This window comes from Macaca thibetana, chromosome 10 (genome assembly GCF_024542745.1).
Source record: "Macaca thibetana thibetana isolate TM-01 chromosome 10, ASM2454274v1, whole genome shotgun sequence".
Lineage (NCBI taxonomy): Eukaryota > Metazoa > Chordata > Mammalia > Primates > Cercopithecidae > Macaca > Macaca thibetana.
Genome location: NC_065587.1, coordinates 54,231,352 through 54,251,119, shown reverse-complemented (window position 1 = coordinate 54,251,119; position 19,768 = coordinate 54,231,352). Strand labels below are relative to the sequence as shown.

Here is a 19,768-nt window from a genome sequence, read left to right as displayed (position 1 = left end):
CAGGGAAAAATTATGTAAAATGTTAAGGGATATGAATAAGATCTAGATACAGATGAAAGAGATAGCAAGGTCAAGACTAGAGGGATAAAGGAGGATATGAAAACACTATATGACCCTGGAGTGGGTGTGATTGGGAGGTGCTTGGATTTCCGCCCTGCCTGCTTTGATTGGAGTACACGGTGAAAGGCTAATCACACTGGGCCTCCACTTTGCCCTCTTTCCTTCTCTTCTCGTCACAGCAGTGCCTGGTCAAACCCAGCAATCCTTGGCCACTGGCACCATGAAGCCTGTGCTGCCTCTCCAGTTCCTGGTGGTGTTCTGCCTAGCACTGCAGCTGGTGCCTGGGAGTCCCAAGGAGCGTGTTCTGAGTAGGTGCTGGGTCTGGGCCCAAGGAGGGAAGTAACATTTGTGGACAGGAGAGGATCTGAGGGCTGACAGTCTGTCACACCTCTTGGAAAAATACAGTGTCATGTTCAAGGGCCCAAGCTTTATTATTGGCAAGATCTAGGTTTGAATCCCTGCTCTGTTGTTGAGTGACCTTGGGCAAAGTATCTGGGTCTTAGGTTTTTATCCTTATAATGAACACAATTATATGGGGATCGTTGGAGGAGAACAGATAATGCATGCAGACATAGCTCACTCTTACTAAACCATGGTAAATGCTCAGTAATATTAAATGCTGTAAACGTGATCAGCTTCATCATCCAGCTTAGTCTTGCTGCCCATGGCTCCTTCATGGATGCTTGGATTCCCTTTTCAAGCATTAAAACAGAGAGACAACAAAGTTGGTAGAACTCAAGCTGGAATCTACATAATCTTGGCCTTGAAGGATGTTTTGGGAAGGAAGGAAAGGAAGTTTTGCATTTTATTCCACATTTTCAAACTCCAGAGGTACTGCAGAATTACCGGCAATTAGCATCAATGGGACAGTGTAGAGTCCATCTCAGTAGCCACCACTGCCCAGCTCAACTCAAAAGAGCTCTAGCTATAGTAATGTTGACCTTAGCCAATACCAAGTGGGACAAGAACTGTTATTCATCATACATCCACTTTTCTATGGGGAAAACATCTTCAGAATACTGGTGGCTCAGAAGAGGGATATGTGTGGTAGCTCATGTGTCTAGGGAGGCTAGATCCTGCTTTAGAAGTTTCAGAAAAGTCATGTAGGTTCGTAGGACTAAGAGGGACTGAGCAAGCTACAAGAAAATAGGAGCGCCCAGGGTAGAGTTAATTGAAAAATCAGAATTTGAGGAAAGGCACAAAGAGGCTTTCTAAAAGACTGGTAAGTGCTGTGAGTGAAGTTGGGACCAGATACCCAGAAGAGGGGTCAAGACTTGAAAAGGGTGACCTCTCTGAGATCTCTGGATCATGGTGTCTATCCCTAAACTGCTCTATTGAGCCCCAAGCTCTTCAAAGTGTGGACTAGTTCCAATTTCTTGCAGTGCCCCAGTGAGCTACAGAAGAGCTGAGAGGCCAGGGGTGAGTACTAGTTATTGGTCTCTGTTAAATTGTCAACAGCTTGGACCTCAGCTTATTTTACCCCAATTCTGGTGCCATTTGCTTCTACAGTTATAGTCATGACCTCTTTCTTCATTCATTCCTTTCAAACCATCATAATATCCTATAGATTTCCTTCTAATTGCAAATATTTGCAGAGCAATAGACCCACAGAAGGGCAATAGAATGCCCCACTTTTGACTTTTGCCCCCAAAGAAAGGGAGAGTCACAAGGTACAAAAATTAGGACCTGGAAGGGCTTGGGGAAAGGGGTTAATGGGGCCCATCCTTAGAGTCCAGGAATAGAAAGGAGACTGTGGGTTGTGGCCTTAGGAAAGAATCTCCCAGGGCAGGTAGGTCTTAGCTTTGAACTGAAATACTTGGGGGTAAGGGAGGAAATAGGAAGTAAACATAAAGATGCTTATTCTTCTCTAACAGTAGAAAGTGGGGCATCCTGGTGCTCTGGCCTCCTGACTGAGAGACACCATGGAAGAAAAAGAAGCTGAATATTTGAACCCCATTCTGAAATCCCCACCCTTCTTACCATGAAAGAAGTCATTCTCAGAACTTATTTGTGAATTGGGTCCCAGCTCTCTGATCCAGTACCTTCAGTTTACTGCTTGGTCTTCATCCTTTACCAAAACTTACCTTTCACTCATTATTCCTATACACAAATAACCCACATTAGGTTAACCCCAGGGTAAACTATGTTGTTACCAAGAAGCTCTACAACTTGCTCAAGAACACACAATGAGTCAGTACAGAACGAACGTACAAACCTCTTTCTTGTTCACCACATACACCATTAATACCCTTGATATCGATCCAACCATAGTCAATGGGGACTTGGCATCTGAACTACAAGGATGGTGAATGACCAGTGGGTGCAGGGTTCTACCGAACTCTATTCTTGATCAAAAAATATCCATGCCCTGCTTCCCTGCTCAGAACTCAGACGAAGGCAGCAGCTGAGGACAAACCTGATGCCACCACCCTGGAACCATGCAAGGCAGATGAGGGTGGCAGGTTTCCTGGCAGTTCCCTGGGCTTTCTGAGTTCTGAACATTACTCCAGCCTGTTGGTGAGGCCCTTCTCTTACTTATTCTGTGTTCCAGAGTATATCTTGGAACCTCCACCCTGCATATCAGCGCCTGAAAACTGTACTCAACTGTGTACAATGCAGGAAGATTGCCAGAAAGGATTTCAGTGCTGTTCATCCTTCTGTGGGATAGTCTGTTCATCAGATACACTTCAAAAGCGCAAGAGGTAAGAGATATCTCATATCCAGGCCTGATCCTAGAGCTGCTGGTGGGAGCCCAGCAGAAGAGTCTCTTACCAGCAACTGTGCTGGATCTCTCCTTTCTTTTTTCTTGGTGGCCATGTTGCCAACATGCCAAGGGCAATTTCCATAAAAGTCCTGATTAGAAAAGCCCTCCTCCCCTCCCAATCACCACATCCCATCACCACATCCATGAATCTCTGTCTCTGCCTCTCTGAACTCACCCACAAATCCCTTTATCCACAGACCTTCCCCCGACCCAGAATCCACCCTTATCCCAGGGACACTCTACCTGCAGGTGTAACCAAAATCCCAAAGCAAAATTTGTCCTACACTTTTGCTTGCCCTCCTTTCACAAGACACCATCCTTTGGCCACCAGTGTTCTTGGGCTCTGGAGATCCAGCCCAAAGGAAGTTTTGGTTAATTGTACAGACATTAACACTAGCCGCAAGCCTGCTAAATGGAGTGTGCTCCCAGGGCACAGAAAGAACATAGGGTGCTGATGAGACATATGGTTTCTAATCCCATCTTGCAACTATGTCTTTCTATGACCTTGAGTAAGACAATTCCTTCTTTTTTACTTTCTTTTTCTCATGAGTAAAATAAGGACTCTTGTTTTTTCCTACTTTGCAAGGCCCAAATGAAATTTCAAAAGACCCACAGTGAAAGACTCAACCAATGAGCCTCTTGAGGGAAGCCTGGCAGTCTTGTTCCCTGCTGTATTCCCTACCATGAGCAGAATACCCAGCATATGAGATAATGTGCAGAGTGATTAAGCATGGGCTCAAAGCCAAACACCTGCGCTCAAATCCTGGCTCTACCACTTCTTAGATAAGTGACCTTAGACAAGCTAATGAACCTCTCTCTGGGCATCAACTTCCTCATCTTTAAGACTGGAATAATAATAGTGAGGTTAAAATAGACAATCCATGTAAGCTTTAAAACATTACTTGCCAACATAATTGCTGTGAATGCTGGCGATTAGGCAACCACTTCTTTTTGAAGAGACTAGCCCTTGCAATTAAATTCCACATCTTTCAATGTTCTACGTTGGAATGCAGAAGTATATATATAACTCTTTGGTGTCATTGAGTTTTTTGAGGTTCTGCATTCCCTATAGCGAGAGAACTGAGATTCATGGTTTAATGTTAATGGTGGAAGTAATTGAAAGAAAAAAATATATCTCTAAAAATAAAACTTCACCAGTTAATATTTGAAAATCTTTTTCTTCTACAGATACAAACTCAAGGGCTCAGAAGTCATCATGCCTACCAACTGAGGCATATTTCCTAGCGCATTTTGTAAGTAGAGGGATTTGGTCTGGCCTTCCTTGTGTGAGATTCCCAGGGATGCTCACTTTCTTCCTGTACCCTCACCAGGGGCACCACATTCCCACAAGATCAGAATGGCCTCTCATTACCTGATTGCCTCCTCCTCCATCATTCCCCTCCAAGGGCTATCTTTGCACTCCCTGAAGGGGGCAGGGTGCAGTCCAGCATGAATTCTGCAACACAGAGCAACATGAGGAACCAAGTCATGGCCCAGGGGGAACCCAGGGCACTCAGATCTGAGGCTTTGTCAGGGAACAAGCTCTTCCAGCCTCCGGGTTAACAGCACCCTGGGCAAGGACTCAAGCTGAGCCCTTCACGCTCTGAGACTTTGGTCTGCTCACTGTACCTCTCTGAGACAGTCACCTCCCTCATTGAAAGATGAAGAAAACATCCATGCCTTGGGGTATTGGGAGGACAACACAAGGTCATGTAGATGGAAGAACTTGGTCTCTGCAAAGGTAGAAACTGTCAGCAACTCACTTACAAGGTCACTCATTCTGGGTTCCAGTTTTTTCTCTGAAAAAAAAGGGAGTGGGCCGGATGCAGTGGCTCACACCTGTAATCCCAGCACTTTGGGAGGCTGAGGTGGGCGGATCACGAAGTCAGGAGGTCGAGACCAGCCTGACCAACATGGTGAAACCCCGTCTCTACTGAAAATACAAAAATTAGTTGGGCATGATGGTGCGCACCTGGAATCCCAGCTACTCAGGAGGCTGAGGCAGGAGAATTGCTTGAATGCAGGAGGCGGAGGTTGCTGTGAGCCAAGAGCACGCCATTGCACCCCAGCCTGGGCAACAGAGTGAGACTCCATCTCAAAAAAAAAGAGGGAGTGGGAATCATCTTTATTATTTTACTGATGCTTCAAGAATAGTGAACAAAATGGAGTCCTGTGGAATTCCACCACCAAAAAAAAAATGATAGTATTCATAAGTTGGTGGATTTTGTTTCAGAGTATTTGAAAGAAAAAATTAGAAGTTTAGGGTCTTCTAATGGGCCTTCTGATGTCTCCAGATGTTCCAAATTAGAATGGTGGTCTTTCATCTTAGTCCTTTAATTAACCCTGTACAAAGGAACGTGATAAATAGTAGCAGGTGGAGGCCAGTGGAGCAGTTTAGGCGCATGAGCACTTGCCCAGGCTCTAGTGAGCCCACCATGCTGCTGATGAGCTCCTACTCATGCTTCAAGGTTCCTATTAAATTAAACACTCCATAGAAACTTCACCGGTTCACTCCAGACAGAATTAGTCCCTCTGTTTGTCTTTTGCAGTGCCCTATCTTTGTCCTACCATAACCTTATCAGACTTTCTTATAATTGTTCAAGTTAGCATTTTCTTTGTTTAGAGTATGAGTCCGATAAAAGCAGAAACTGTGTCTGACTTCTTTGCCATGCAACCCTGGCACCTAGCGCCAGGCCTTGCACATAGTAAGGATACAATTCAGACTTTTCAAATAGGGTTGAGAAGAGGCTGACAAAAAGTAGATCAATTCTAACATTTGATGAGTTTTCCCTACAAAGAAAATCTTCACTGAACAGTCCAAAGTCCCTCAAATATCAGCTGCCTACTATTTTCTTAAAACTATATTTACTTATGAAAACTTACAATATGCTAAAAAAACAAAAAAAGAAAGCCCGATGGTATCCATTCACATGGGGTAATATCTCTGTACTATGGTCAAGGGTCCTAGCTACTCTGGGACACAGTCCAGCTCTGGCCTGCTGACCTGGTGATGCTGGGCATCTCCTAAGTCCTCGGAACCCCAATGTGTCCATCTGTAAAATGCAGATGGAAAATATCTAACCCTTAGCTGTGTCATCAAGATGAAATAAAAGGACACATGCAAAGCACATAGAAGACTGCTGGCAGAGAATATAAGAAGAACGTATTATTATCCACATCTTGTCAATTCTTCCTTTATCCAAAATTCCTGTTTTATAAAGGGATCACAGTGTACTTTCTACCTTAAACTCCAGTTGTTTGGTTGGTTGCTTTTTAATTTCTCTGAGTCAGTGATCAGTGAACATTGCACTTGTTTTAAGTTAACGCAGTATTCACTGATCTTCAAAATATCTTCTTAAGAGAGAACAAGGTAAAAAGTACTGCATCGAAATAATGTGATTAAATCTCATGATGAAAGATAGGCTAATTTAACAGAGATCTGAATTCCTCTACTAAATTTCCAGTGAGTGACTATGGAAGACTTTGCTTCCCTCTGCAAATCCCCTATGAATGTTACCAACCTGGAAATGTGTGGTCACCTAGTCCCACAATTCTACTTTTCTTCCAATTGCAGCCCTTCTAAATGAACTTTTCCCAAGATAAAATTATCTTGTCCATATCTTGCTCTTCTCTTCAATGACACCATTCTAATCTGACTCACTCCCTAGTGACCCCTGGTCCAGGGCAGGAAATACTGTTCAGAAAATCTATAGACTCTTTTACTACCAGAAACTGACCATATGTGGTTCAAATTGACCTGAGTGAGGAAGGTCTCTTACATACAGGTTGGCTATCACTGTTTCAATAATCTGAGTTTGATCTATCCAATACTGTAGGCACTGGTCACAAGAGGCTATTTAAATGTTAATTCATATGAATTACAATAAAATAAAATATTCAATCAGTTTCTTAGCCTTACTTTCCATTTCAAGTGTTGAATAACCACATGTGGTTAGTAGCTACCATATTGCACATTATAAACATGGAACACAGAAAGTTCTAATGGAAAGCATTGCTTTAAGCTACACAAAGCTGATGGCTAAAAAATGATGGCTAATTAAAGGTCATCATGACAGAGGGCACCCTCTATGACAGCCTCATGTTAGACTCCAGGAAAAGTTTTTGGGGGCTATTTATTTAAGGAGTTCCTAAGCATAGCCTGACAAGAGACAATTCAATGACAGTAATTCTCTAGAGACCCAACATGATATCACCCATGAATGTTTAAAGAATCCAGAAGAACAAGTGGACTAATTATGTTTCCTTCCCCACAGGCCTCTACAAAGTTTTTTCTTGGTCCACCTTTAGGAAGGTATTGAGAAGCAAGAAATTGGAGGCCCAATATCTAACTTGCAAATCATTTTTTAGCTTGGCAATAAAGGCTAATCTACCATAAAACTCTTGAAGCTTAAACTTTAGGTCAACACTTGCAAGAGCCCCTTCCAAAGCTCAGCACACTTTCCTCCTGGAATGAGGAGAGGAAGCAGGAACCCCACTTTGGCATAGAGATAAACAGCACTGTTCCAGTCCAGGGATGCTGTCTGTGCCCTGGTGGTGGTCTTAAGGACCTATCACATCAATATCTGGACAACCCTCACTGATTACGTGTCCTTGGTTCCACTCATCAGGCTAATTGATCCCAAATTTAATCTCAGGGAGAAATATCAACCAGACACTGCACAGCAACCTCCTTGGGGCCAGCCTTCAAGTCTTCATGGCCATATCATGAACCCAGGACAGACACAGTGGGGGTGATGAGGACCTGATAAAGATGGATCAGTGACTAAGAGGCTGCAATAAGGTGTCATGAAATCAAAATCAAAGGGCTAGAACTCTCCAAGGTCTTGACCCAGGCACGTAGCACCACCTGAGCCAGAAACTGCAGAGGACATGACAGATGTGGCATTACTGATAAGTTATGGGAATGGAAATAATCTTTCCTAAACTACCAATCATAACTTTAAATTTTTAATCAACCATGCTAGAGCAAAGACTGAATTATCCTTCTGTTGTCTCTATAGAAATGATATAAAAATTATAGTCATAAGAGACAATCAAAAATAATTAGCCACAAAATATTAAAAAGGTATTATGAAGGTATTTAAAATAATAATAATAAAGCATGTTATTTTTCTGGGATTCATGATATTTAATGTGTTCGTAAGCTTTTGTAAGTTTGTAACTTGTTGCAATTTATTTTTCATTTCAAATAAATATTCACTTACGTGCCTAATTTTGCGTTAGTAGTTCTGCATTATTTTTCTAAAACAAGATATCCATAATTATACAAGCATCAAGTTCCACAAAGCCTGGGCCTTTCTCTGCTTGGCTCCTTTACTTCACCTCTGTACCAGTGAGCCTTGTGTTCCTCATTAGGAAAACAGCATAAGCAATTGTTCTTCATTTTGACAAGACTATACAAAAAGATCAAATGATATAATATGCATAAAAATATGTGGTACGCACTGTGACAGAAATATGAATGGTTATGATTATTGTTAACATTTTGAGGACTTACTGCGAAGGGTGAGATATAAGGAATGGCATTAAGGAAGAAGAAAAATGGATTATCACCCCTTCATCAGTGAATATAATCTATACACCATGACTTTTCACTTAACCATAGTTGTGCTACTATGGCCAGTCATCTAAATTCTTCAAAACTTGAATTTTTCATGCTTAAAATAGAGATAACACCACTTACCTTACATAATTTGTGACACTAAGTTCTTGATTGTAGTCTGGTGGTTGGGAGGCTTAAGTAACCAGTAACTCAGCAGTATGAACTTGCTTTGAAGGTAACATGGCCGGACTGGAAAGTACCTGACACATAACCATACAGGACAGGCTGACCCTCCAGGATGAAATCTTGAAGGGATGCTTCAGCCAACCATGAGTTTATTTAGTTTATTAAGAACAAGTGACAGGCATGGGGAATGTTGGAAAAGATGCTCTAATAGGTAGGTCCAACTCTTCCCCAGGGGAGTGAATAAAGATGAAAAGCTAAGAGACAAGAATGTGGCCACAATGAAGCCAGAATAAAACTGGTCAAAAAATAACGATGCTTATGGATATCTTGCAAATTCTTGCTGGGAGTTATCTTCTAAGTCCATCCCAGCAGAGATGGTGAAAGATCAGTAGTTCAGTAGGGGCTATACCAAGTCAATAAGGAGGCTTGGGAGACACAATGAAAGAAGAGTCACCTTTTCTTGCTGTCACCTGGGAAGAAGATAAATATGAATAATATGAAGACTGTGGCCCTCTGGAGAGCACCCCTGTCACTCTGTCATTGTCTCCTTTAAGTGCTTAGTCAACAATGCAACATAATTTTAGGTTTGCTGGGAAAGGTGGGTTTGGCTGTGTTAGGAATGGAATTTACAATTTTGAAGGTGAAATCTTGTTTGTTCATGGGTTCTGCTTTCCAGGCTCAGAGCCAAGACTCATATACAAGTTTTGAGGACAAAACTTTGTTTAATTCGTCTCTATATACCCAACATTGAGAATAGTTACTGAAATATAGTAGGAGCTCAATAAGTAAGTACCTCTTAATGAGGGGAGAAAGGATAAAATGCTAAAATATTGAGGCAGGAGAATTGTTTGACTCTCAGGAGGATGCAGTGAGCTGAGATCATGCTGCTTCACTCCAGCCTGGATGAAAGAGTAAAACTCTGTCTCAAAAAGGAAAAAAAGAAAGAAAGAAAGAAAAGAAAAGTACTTGAGAAAAATTCAACATTTTTTTCATAGTAAAAACTCTCAACAAATTAGGTATACAAGCCATGTACCTCCATATAATAAAGGACGTATATAACAAGCCCATAGCTAACATCATACTCAATAATGAAAAGCTAAAAGCTTTGCCTCTAAGATCAGGAATAAGACAAGGATGCCCACTCTCACCACTTCTATTCAACAAAATACTTGAAATCCTATCCAGAACAATTAGGCAAGAAAAAGAAATAAAAGGCATCCAAGTATGAAAGGAGAAGGAAACAGAGACAATAGGAAAATTGTCTCTGTTTACAGATGGCATCTTATGTGTATAAAACTCTAAAGACTCAATAACAAAAATATCTGTTGGAACTAATAAACAAATTCAATAAAGGTGCAGGATAAAATAATCAATATAGAAAAATTAGTTGAATTTCTCTACACTAACTGTAAACTATCCATAAAAGAAATCAAGAAAAATAATCCCATTTACAATAGCATGAAAAAGAATAAAATAGAAGTAAATATAACCAAAGAGATGAAGGATCTGTACACTAAAAACTACAGAATATTGATAAAAGAAATTATAGATGAGACACAAAAAATGAAAAGATATCCCATGTTCATGTGTTGGAAAAATTAATACTGTTAAAATGTTCATAATGCCCAAATTACTCTACAGATTCAATGCAATATCTATCAAAATTCCAATGATATTTTTCACAGAAATAGAAAAAATAATCCTAAAATTCATGTGAGCTACAAAAGACACTGAATAGCTAAAGAAATTCTGAGCAAAAAGAACAAAGCTGGAAGCATCACACTTCCTGATTTTAAACTATATTGCAAAACTACAGTAATCCAAAAAGTATGGTACTAGCATAAAAAACAGACACATATGGCAATGAAACAGAATACAGAGCCCAGAATTAAACCCATGCAGATATGGTCAACTAACTTCCAGCAAAGGCACCAAGAATATACAACAGGGAAAGGATAATCTCTTCAGTAAATGATATTGGGAAAACTCACACCATACACAAAAATCAATTCAAAATAGATGAAAGACTTAAACATAAGACTTGAAACTGTAAAACTCTTAGAAGAAAACAGGGACAAAGTTCCATTGGTCTGGACAATGATTTTTTAATTTGAAACCAAAAGCACAAGAAACAAAAACACAAATAAACAAGGGGGACTACACTTTCTGCACAGCAAAGGAAACAATCAACAAAATGAGAATGCAACCTATGGAATGGAGAAAATCTTTGTAAAAAATGCATTTGATAACAGTTAATATGCAAAATATATAAGGAACTCCTACAACTCAATAACAAAAAAAAACACAATTAAAAAATAGTAAAAGGCCCTGAATAGACATTTTTTCAAAGACATACTAATGGCCAACAAGTCTATGAAAAGATGTTTAACATCATTAATCATTAGGAAAATGCAAATAAAAACCATATGAGCTATCATATCACACTTGCCAGGTGCCTATTATCAAAAAGTCAAAAGATAAGTGTTGGCAAAGATGTGGAGAAAAGGAAACCCTTGCACACCGTTAGTGGGAATTCAAAATGGTGCAGCCACTATGGAAAACAGAGTGAATGTTCCTTTTAAAATTAAAAATAGAACTACCATATGATCCACTGATCCCACTTTTGAATATTTATTCAAAATTATTGAAATTAGGATCTCAAAGAGATATTAGCACTTAGCACTTCTATGTTCATTGCAGCACTAGTCACAACAGCCAAGATGTGAAAACAATCTTATTACATTGACAGATGAAGGCATTTTTTGAAATATAGTATATGCATACATTGGAATACTATTCAGCCTTTAAAAAAGGAAATTCTGTAACATGTTACAACATAGATGAACCTTGAGGACATTATGCTAAGTGAAAAAAGCCAGTCACAGGAAGATAAATACTTCATGACTCCACTTATAAGAAGAATCTAAAGCAGTAAAATTTATAGAATCAACAGTGAAACAGTGGTTGTCAGGGCCTGGGTGGAGGTGAAATGGGTAATTAGCAGTTAACAGGCATAAAGTTTCAGTCAAGCAAAAGAAATAAGTTCTAGGGATCTAGTATACAACACAGTACCTATAGTCAACAAAAACATACTATACACTTAAAAATATGTTAAAACAGTAGACTTCATGTTAAGTGCTTTTACCACAATAAAATAAAATTTGAAAAAAGAAAGAATAGGGGCTGGGCACAGTGGCTCACGCCTGTAATCCCAGCACTTTGGGAGGCCGAGGCAGGCAGATCATGAGGTCAGGAGTTCAAGACCAACTTGGCCAACATAGTGAAACCCTGTCTCTACTAAAAATACAAAAATTAGCCAGGCATGGTGGCGCACACCTATAATCCCAACTACTCAGGAGGCTGAGGCAGGAAAATTGCTTGAACCCAGGGGGCAGGGGTTGCAGTGAGCCAAGATCATGCCACTGCACTCCAGCCTGGACAACAGAGCGAGACTCCATTTCAAAAAAAAAAAAAAAGAAGAAGAAGGAATAGGAAGCCATTAAACAAGTTTACTAAGTAGAAACAATCTCCTAAAACAGAAAACACCAAGTCCACACAATTTTCAGAAAAGTTCAATCAAATAGATCATTTCAATCTTATATGAAATCATCCAGCGACTAGAAATGACTATTCCTGATTTCAGTCTTTGAGGCCAATATAGTCTTAGTGCTCAAACCAAATAAGGAGAGCATGAGAAATGAAAATTACCAGCCAATCTAATTCACAAACGTAGATAGAAAAATCTTATACAGCATATTAGCAAACTAAATTCAGTAGTGTATAAAAAGATTATTTAGTATAAGCAACTTTATCCCAGAAATGCAAGAGTAAAAATGAGAAAAAACTATGAATATAATTCACTGTATAATAATTTAAAAGCCATGTGATAATCCCAACAGATGCAAAACATAGTTTTACAAAATTCAAATTCTGACATTTTACATTTTTAACACACTGGGAATATAAGGGAGTATCCTTAACAAGATAAAGTGTAGGCATTTTTTTTAAGTAAAACCTACAGTATACATCATTCTTACAGGTGTGAAACTATTAGAAGCATTCCCTTAAAATCTACAAGAAAAAAAGACAGGGATGACCACTACACAGCTTCTATGCCACAATGTACTAAAGATTCTAGCTAGAGCAATGTTAAAAAATAGAAATTTAAAGCACTCATAATTGGAATAGAAGGCACAAAACCATCATTAGTCACAGATGATAACTGCCTATTTTTGTAGAAGGCAAAGAGAACCACATACAAATTATTTAGAAATAACAAGAGAACATAGGAAGGTGACTAGATATAAGATTAATATATGGCTGGGTGCAGTGACTCACGCCTGTAATCCCAGCACTCTGGGAGGCCAAGGCAGGCGGATCACGAGGTCAGGAGATCGAGACCATCCTGGCTAACACGGTGAAACTCCGTCTCTACTAAAAATACAAAACATTAGCCGGGCATGGTGGCGGGTGCCTGTAGTCACAACTACTCGGGAGGCTGAGGCAGGAGAATGGCGTGAACCCGGGAAGCGGAGCTTGCAGTGAGCCGAGATCGCACCACTGCACTCCTACCTCAGCTACAGAGCGAGACTCCGTCTCAAAAAAAAAAAAAAAAAAAAAAACAGATTAATATATAAAATGAATTGCATTTTTGTACACCAGAAAAAAAACAGAAAGAAATGTAATGTTTAAAGATACCATTTAAGATGGCCAATTACAGGCAGCTGCAGTCACAGCACTGCCAAGGAAGGAGAGCAGCAAGTGAAGCAACCTTCAACTGAAGTATCCAGGTTCTCACACTGGGACTGACTAAGCAATCAGTTCAACCCATGTAGAGCGAAGAAAAGCAAGGTGGAGTGATGGCCCACCTGGAGCAACATGGAGCCAAAGGAACCCCCATCCCCAAACAAGGGAGGCAGTAAGTGAGTGTGCGACCCTGCCTGGGAAATCACATTCCTCCCACAGATCTTTGCAATCTGCAGATGAGGAGATCCCCTCATGAGCCTTACATGACGAGCTCCTTGGATTCAATACACAGAGCTGTGTGGAGTCTCAGCAGAGCAGCCACTCCGGCACACATAGAGACCCAAGAGTTTTACATACTCTGGCCCCAGGATCCCCAACCAGGGGGCAGATCCATCTGTGCACTCCCCTAGGAAGGAGGCTGAATCCAGGGAGCCAAGCAGCATCATTCTGCAGGCCCCACCTCCACAGCACCTTACAAGTTGGGACCTGCTGGCTTGGAGTTCCAGCCACAGCTGGGTGGGGCCTCCCTGCTGGGAGCCCTCAGTCACCCCAGCCAGGCTTATACGGACAGAATTTTGATCTCTCCCTGGGATGGAGCTCCTAGAGGGAGGGGTGGCCACCATCTCTGCAGTTGAGTTGACTTAGCTGTTCCAGACTGTCAGCTCTGGAGAGTCTAGGTGGTCCAGACAAGGAAGGGTCCCCACCAACACAGCACACCTGCTCTACCAAAAAGTAGCCAGACTGCTTCTGTAAGCAGGTCCCTGATCCCATTTCTCCTGACTGGGTGAGACCTCCCAACAGGGGTCTCCAGACACCTCCTACAGGAGCATTCAGGCCAGCAACAGATCAGTACCCCCCTGGGATGGAGCTTCCAGAGGAGAAGTGGGCTTTGCTGTTTTACAGCCTTCACTGGTGATACCCAGAGTTACAGGAAAAGCCAAGGCAACTAAGGTCTGGAGTGGACCCCCAGAAAGCCGCAGCGGCCCTACAGGTGCTAACAGTCAGTGGCCTGTTAAAAGAAAAACAAACAAACAGAAAACAACAACAACAAAAACCCCACCAAAAAAAACCCCACTCAAAGGTCAGCAACCACAGAAAACCTAAGGTAGATAAGCCCACCAATAAGAGAAAAAAAATCAATGCAAAAATGCTGAAAACTCAAAAAGCAAGAATTCCTCTTCTCCTCCAAATGACCACAATACCTTTCTAGCAAGGGCACAGAACTGGGCTGAGGCTGAGAGGACAGAAGTAGGCTTCAGAAGGTGGGTAATAATGAACTTTGCTGAGCTAAAGGAGCATGTTGTAACCCAATGCAAAGAAGCTAGGAATCATGATAAAACAACACAGGAGCTGACAACCAGAGCAGCCAGTTTAGAGAGGAACATAACTGACCTGATGGAGCTATAAAATGCAACATGAGAACTTCACAGTGCAATCACAAGTATCAATAGCAGAATAGACCAAGCAGAGGAAAGGATCTCAGAGCCTGAAGACTATCTTTCTGAAATAATAGAGGCAGACAAGAATAGAGAAAAAAAGAATGAAAAGCAATGAATAAAAACTCTGAGAAAAATGGGATTATGTAAAAAGACTGAACCGGCCAGGCACGGTGGCTCACGCCTGTAATCCTAGAACTTCGGGAGTCCAAGGCGGGTAGATCACCTGAGGTCAGGAGTTCGAGACCAGCCTGGCCAACATGGCGAAACCCCATCTCTACTAAAAATGCAAAAATTAGCTGGGCATGGTGGCAGGTGCCTGTAGTCCCAGCTACTCAGGAGGCAGAGGCAGGAGAATCGCTTGAACCCAGGGGGCAGAGATTGCAGTGAGCCGAGATTACACCACTTCACCACAGCCTGGGTGTAAGAATGAAACTCTGTCTTGGGGGAAAAAAAAAACTGAACCTATGACTGATTGGGGTACCTGAAAGAGATGGAGAGAATGGAATCAAGTTGGAAAACATACTTCAGGATATCATCCAGGAGAACTTCCACAACCTAGCAAGGCAGGCCAACATTCAAATTCAGGAAATGCAGAGAGCCCCACTAAGATACCCCATGAGAAGATCAACCCCAAGAAACATAATAATCAGATTCTCCAAGGTCAAAATGAATAAAAATGTTAAAGGCAGCCAGAGAGAAAGGCCAGGTCACCTTCAAAGGGAAGTCCATCAGACTAACAGTGAACCTTTCAGCAGAAACCCTGCAAGCCAGAAGAGATTGGGGGCCAATACTCAACATTCTTAAAGAAAAGAATTTCCAACCCAGAATTTCATATCTTGCCAAACTAAGCTTCATAAGCAAAGGAGAAATAAGATTCTTTTCAGACAAGCAAATGCTGAGAGAATTCATCACCACCAGGCCTGTCTTGCAAGAGCACCTTGCAAGGAAGGAAGGAAGCACTAAATATAGAAAGGAAAAGCCATTACCAGCCACTACAAAAACACACTGTGTACAGAAGCACACAGACCACTGACACTATGAAGCAACCATATAAACAAGTCTGCAAAATAACCAGCTAGCATCATGATGACAGGATCAAATTTACACATAATGCTAACCTTAAATGTGAATGGCTAAATGCCCCCAATTAAAAGACAGAGTGGCAAGCTGGATAAAGAGCCAAGACCCATCAGTATGCTGTCTCACATGCAAAGACACACATGGGTTCAAAATAAAGGGATGGAGGAAAATTTACCAAGCAAATGGAAAACAGGAAAAAGCAGGGGTTGCAATCCTAGTTTCTGAGAAAAGAGACTTTAAACCAACAAAGACTTTAAAAAGACAAAGAAGGGCACTATATAATGGTAAAGGGTTCAATTCAACAAGAAGAGCTAACTATACTAAATATATATGCACCCAATACAGGACCACCCAGATTCATAAAGCAAGTTCTTAGAGACCTATGAAAAGACTTAGACTCCCACACAATAATAGTGGGAGACTTTAACACCCCACTGACAATGTTAGACAGCTTATCAAGACAGAAAATTAATAAAGATATTCAGGACTTGAACTCAGCTCTGAATCAAGCAGACCTGATACATATCTACAGAATTTTCCACCCAAAAGCAACAGAATATGCATTCTTCTTATCACCACATGGCACTTACTCCAAAATTGATTACATAATCAAAAGTAAATCACTCCTCAACAAATTCAAAAGAACTGAAATCATAACAGTCTCTCAGACCACAGCACAATCAAATTAGGATTCAAGATTAAGAAATTCACTCAAAACAACACAACTACATGGAAATTGAACAATCTGCTCCTAGGTAAATGATAAGATTAAGGCAGAAATCAAGAAGTTCTTTGAAACTAATGAGAACCAAGCGATAACATACCAGAATCTCTAGGATCTAGCTAAAGCAGTGTTGAGAGGGAAATTTATAGCATTAAATGCCCACCTCTAAGATCTCAAGTTAACGATTTAACATTACAACTAAAAGAAGCAAAGAACCAAGAGCAAACAAACCCCAAAACTAGAAGAAAACAAGAAATAACCAAAATTAGAGCTGAACTGAAGGAGACAAAGACACAAAAAACCTCTTCAAAAAATGAACAAATCCAGGAGCTGATTTTAGGGGGGAAAAAATCAATAAAATTGATACACTGCAAGGTAGACTAATAAAGAAGAAAAGAGAGAAGAATCAAATAAACACAATTAGAAATGATAAGGAAGACATTACCACTGACCCCACAGAAACGCAAACTACCATTAGAGAACACTATAAACACCTCTATGCACATAAAATAGAAAATCCAGAAGAAATTGATAAATTCCTGGACACATACACCCTCCCCAGACTGAACCAGGAAAAAAATCGAAATTCTGAATAGAGCAATAATGAGTTCTGAAACTGAGACAGTAATAAATAGCCTAACAACAACAACAACAACAACAACAACAAAAAGCCCAGGACCAGATGGATTCACAGCTGAATTCTACCGGGGTAAAAAGAAAAGCTGATACCAGCCAGGCACAGTGGCTCACACCTGTAATCCTAACAGTTTTGGAGGCTGAGGCAGGTCTCTACTAAAAATACAAAAACTAGCCAGGCATGGTGATGTAAGCCTGTAATCCCAGATACTCAGGGGGCTGAGGCAGGAGAATCACTTGAATCTGGGAGGCAGGGGTTGCAGTGAGCCGAAATCACACCACTGCATTCCAGCCTGGGTGACAGAATGAGACTCCATCTCAATAAAAAAAAATAAAAAATAAAAAGGAAAAGGAAAAGGAAAAAAAGAAAAGCTGGTACCATTTCTACTGAAACTATTCCAAAAAACTGAAAAGGAGGGACTCCTCCCTAACTCATTTTATGAAGCCAGCATCAGCCTGATACCAAAACCTGGCAGAGATACAACAACAAAAAAAGGAAACTTCAGACCAATAACCCTGATAAACATTGATGCAAAAGTCCTCAATAAAATACTGGCAAACCAAATCCAGGAGCATATCAAAAAGCTTATCCACCATGATCAAGTTGGCTTCATCCCCAGGATGCAACATTGGTTCAACATATGCAAATCAATAAATGTGATTCATCACATAAATAGAGCTAAAGACAAAAACCACATGATTATCTCAATAAACACAGAAAAGGCCTTCAATAAAATTCAACATCCCTTCATGTTAAAAACGCTCAATGAACTAGATATTGAAGGAACATACCTTAAAATAATAAGGCCATGTATGACAAACCCACAGCCAATATCATACTGAATGGGCAAAAGCTGGAAGCATTCCCCCTTGAAAACCAGCACAAGAAAAAGGATACCCTCTCTCATCACTCCTTATTCAATGTAGTATTGGAAGTTCTGGCCAGGGCAATCAGGCAAGAGAAAGAAATAAAGCACATTCAAACAAGAAGACAGGAAGTCAAATTATCTTTGTTTGCAGATGACATAATCCTAGATATAGAAAACCCCATTGTCTTAGCCCAAAAGCATCTTAACCTGATAAACAACTTCAGCAAACTCTCAGGATACAAAATCTGAATGCAAAAATTGCTAGCATTCCCATATATTCCAAAAACAGGCAAGCAGACAGCCAAATCATAAATGAACTCCCATTCACAATTGCCACAAAAAGAATAAAATACCTAGAAATACAGCTAACAAGTAATGGGCTTCTTCAAGGAGAACCACAAACCACTGCTCAAGGAAATCACAGAAGATACAAAAAAAGAAATGGAAAAACATTCCATGCTTATGGATAGGAAGAATCAATGTCATGCAAATGGCCATACTACCCAAAGTAATTTATAGATTCAATGCTACTCTCATTAAACTACCATTGACATTCTTCATAGAATTAGAAAATCTATTTTAAAATTCATATGGAACCAAAAAAAAAAAGAGCCTGAACAGCCAAGACAATCCTAAGCAAAAAGAACAAAGCTAGAGGCATCATGCTACCCAACTTCAAGCTATACTTCAAGGCTACAATAACCAAAACAGCACGGTACTGGTATGAGAACAGACACATAGAAAAATGGAACAGAATAGAGAGAACTCAGAAATAAGACTGCACATCTACAACCATCTGATCTTCAGCAAACCTGACAAAAATGAGCAATGAGAAAAGGATTCCCTAATTAACAAATGGTGCTGAAAAAATTGGCTAGCCATATGCAGAAAATTGAAACTGGACCCCTTCCTTATACCTCATACAAGAATTAACTCAAAATGGATTAAAGACTTAAATGTAAAACCCAAAGCTATAAAAACCCTAGAAGAAAATCTAGGCAATACCATTCAGGACATAAGCATGGGTGAAGATTTCAGGATGAAAACACCAAAGCAATTGTAACAAAAGCAAAAATTGACAAACGGGATCTAATTAAATTACAGAGCTTCTGCACAGCAAAAGAAACTATCATCAGAGTGAACAGACAACCTACAGAAATGGAGGACATTTTTGCAATCTATCCATCTAACAAAGGTCTAGTATCCTGAGTCTACAAGGAACTTAAACAAATTTATAAGAAAAAACAAACAATCCCATTAAAAAGTGGGCAAAGGACACGAACAGGCACTTCTCAAAAGAAGACATATATGTGGCCAACAAACATATGAAACAAGGCTCAACATCACTGATCATTAGAGAAATGAAAATCAAAACCACAATGATATACCATCTCATGCCAGTCAGAATGGTGATTATTAAAAAGTTAAAAACAAAACAAAACAAAAAACCCAGATGCTGGAGAGGTTGCAGAGAAAAAGGAACACTTTTACACTGTTGGTGGGAGTGTAAATTAGTTCAACCATTGTGGAAAACAGTGTGGAGATTCCTCAAAGATCTAGAGGCAGAAATACCATCTAACCCAATAATCCCATTACTGGGTATATACCCAAAGGAATATAAATCATTCTGTTATAAAGACACATGCATGCATATGTTCATTGCAACACTATTCACAATAGCAAAGACATGGAATCAATCCA

The 19,768-nt window shown here is 40.3% G+C and overlaps 3 protein-coding genes across 4 annotated transcripts in view; 2 read left to right on the top strand and 1 right to left on the bottom strand.

Moving 5' to 3' along the window:
* Positions 1 to 19,768, top strand: part of DNTTIP1 (deoxynucleotidyltransferase terminal interacting protein 1) — a 505,046-nt gene that overhangs the window by 414,743 nt on the left and 70,535 nt on the right. The gene's annotated exons all lie outside the window — the stretch shown is intronic.
* WFDC13 (WAP four-disulfide core domain 13) lies at positions 199 to 8,057 on the top strand. Its single transcript, XM_050806615.1, has 4 exons — positions 199 to 368; positions 2,612 to 2,762; positions 4,013 to 4,077; positions 7,099 to 8,057. The coding sequence occupies exons 1-3, from the start codon at positions 281 to 283 to the stop codon at positions 4,053 to 4,055; spliced, it is 282 nt and encodes a 93-aa protein (XP_050662572.1). The 5' UTR covers positions 199 to 280; the 3' UTR covers positions 4,056 to 4,077; positions 7,099 to 8,057.
* WFDC3 (WAP four-disulfide core domain 3) overlaps positions 8,306 to 19,768 on the bottom strand; it is a 58,019-nt gene continuing 46,556 nt past the window's right edge. For both annotated transcript variants that reach the window (XR_007729240.1, XR_007729241.1), the window contains exon 9: positions 8,306 to 9,043. The gene's annotated coding sequence lies outside the window, so the exon portion shown is untranslated. The remainder of the gene's footprint in view (positions 9,044 to 19,768) is intronic.

Coding starts and splice junctions, on each gene's coding strand:
- WFDC13 (XM_050806615.1), top strand. CDS start 281: ATGAAGCCTGTGCTGCCTCTCCAGTTCCTGGTGGTGTTCTGCCTAGCA. Junction 369..2,611: donor TCCCAAGGAGCGTGTTCTGA/GTAGGTGCTGGG, acceptor TCTGTGTTCCAG/AGTATATCTTGGAACCTCCA. Junction 2,763..4,012: donor ACACTTCAAAAGCGCAAGAG/GTAAGAGATATC, acceptor TTTCTTCTACAG/ATACAAACTCAAGGGCTCAG.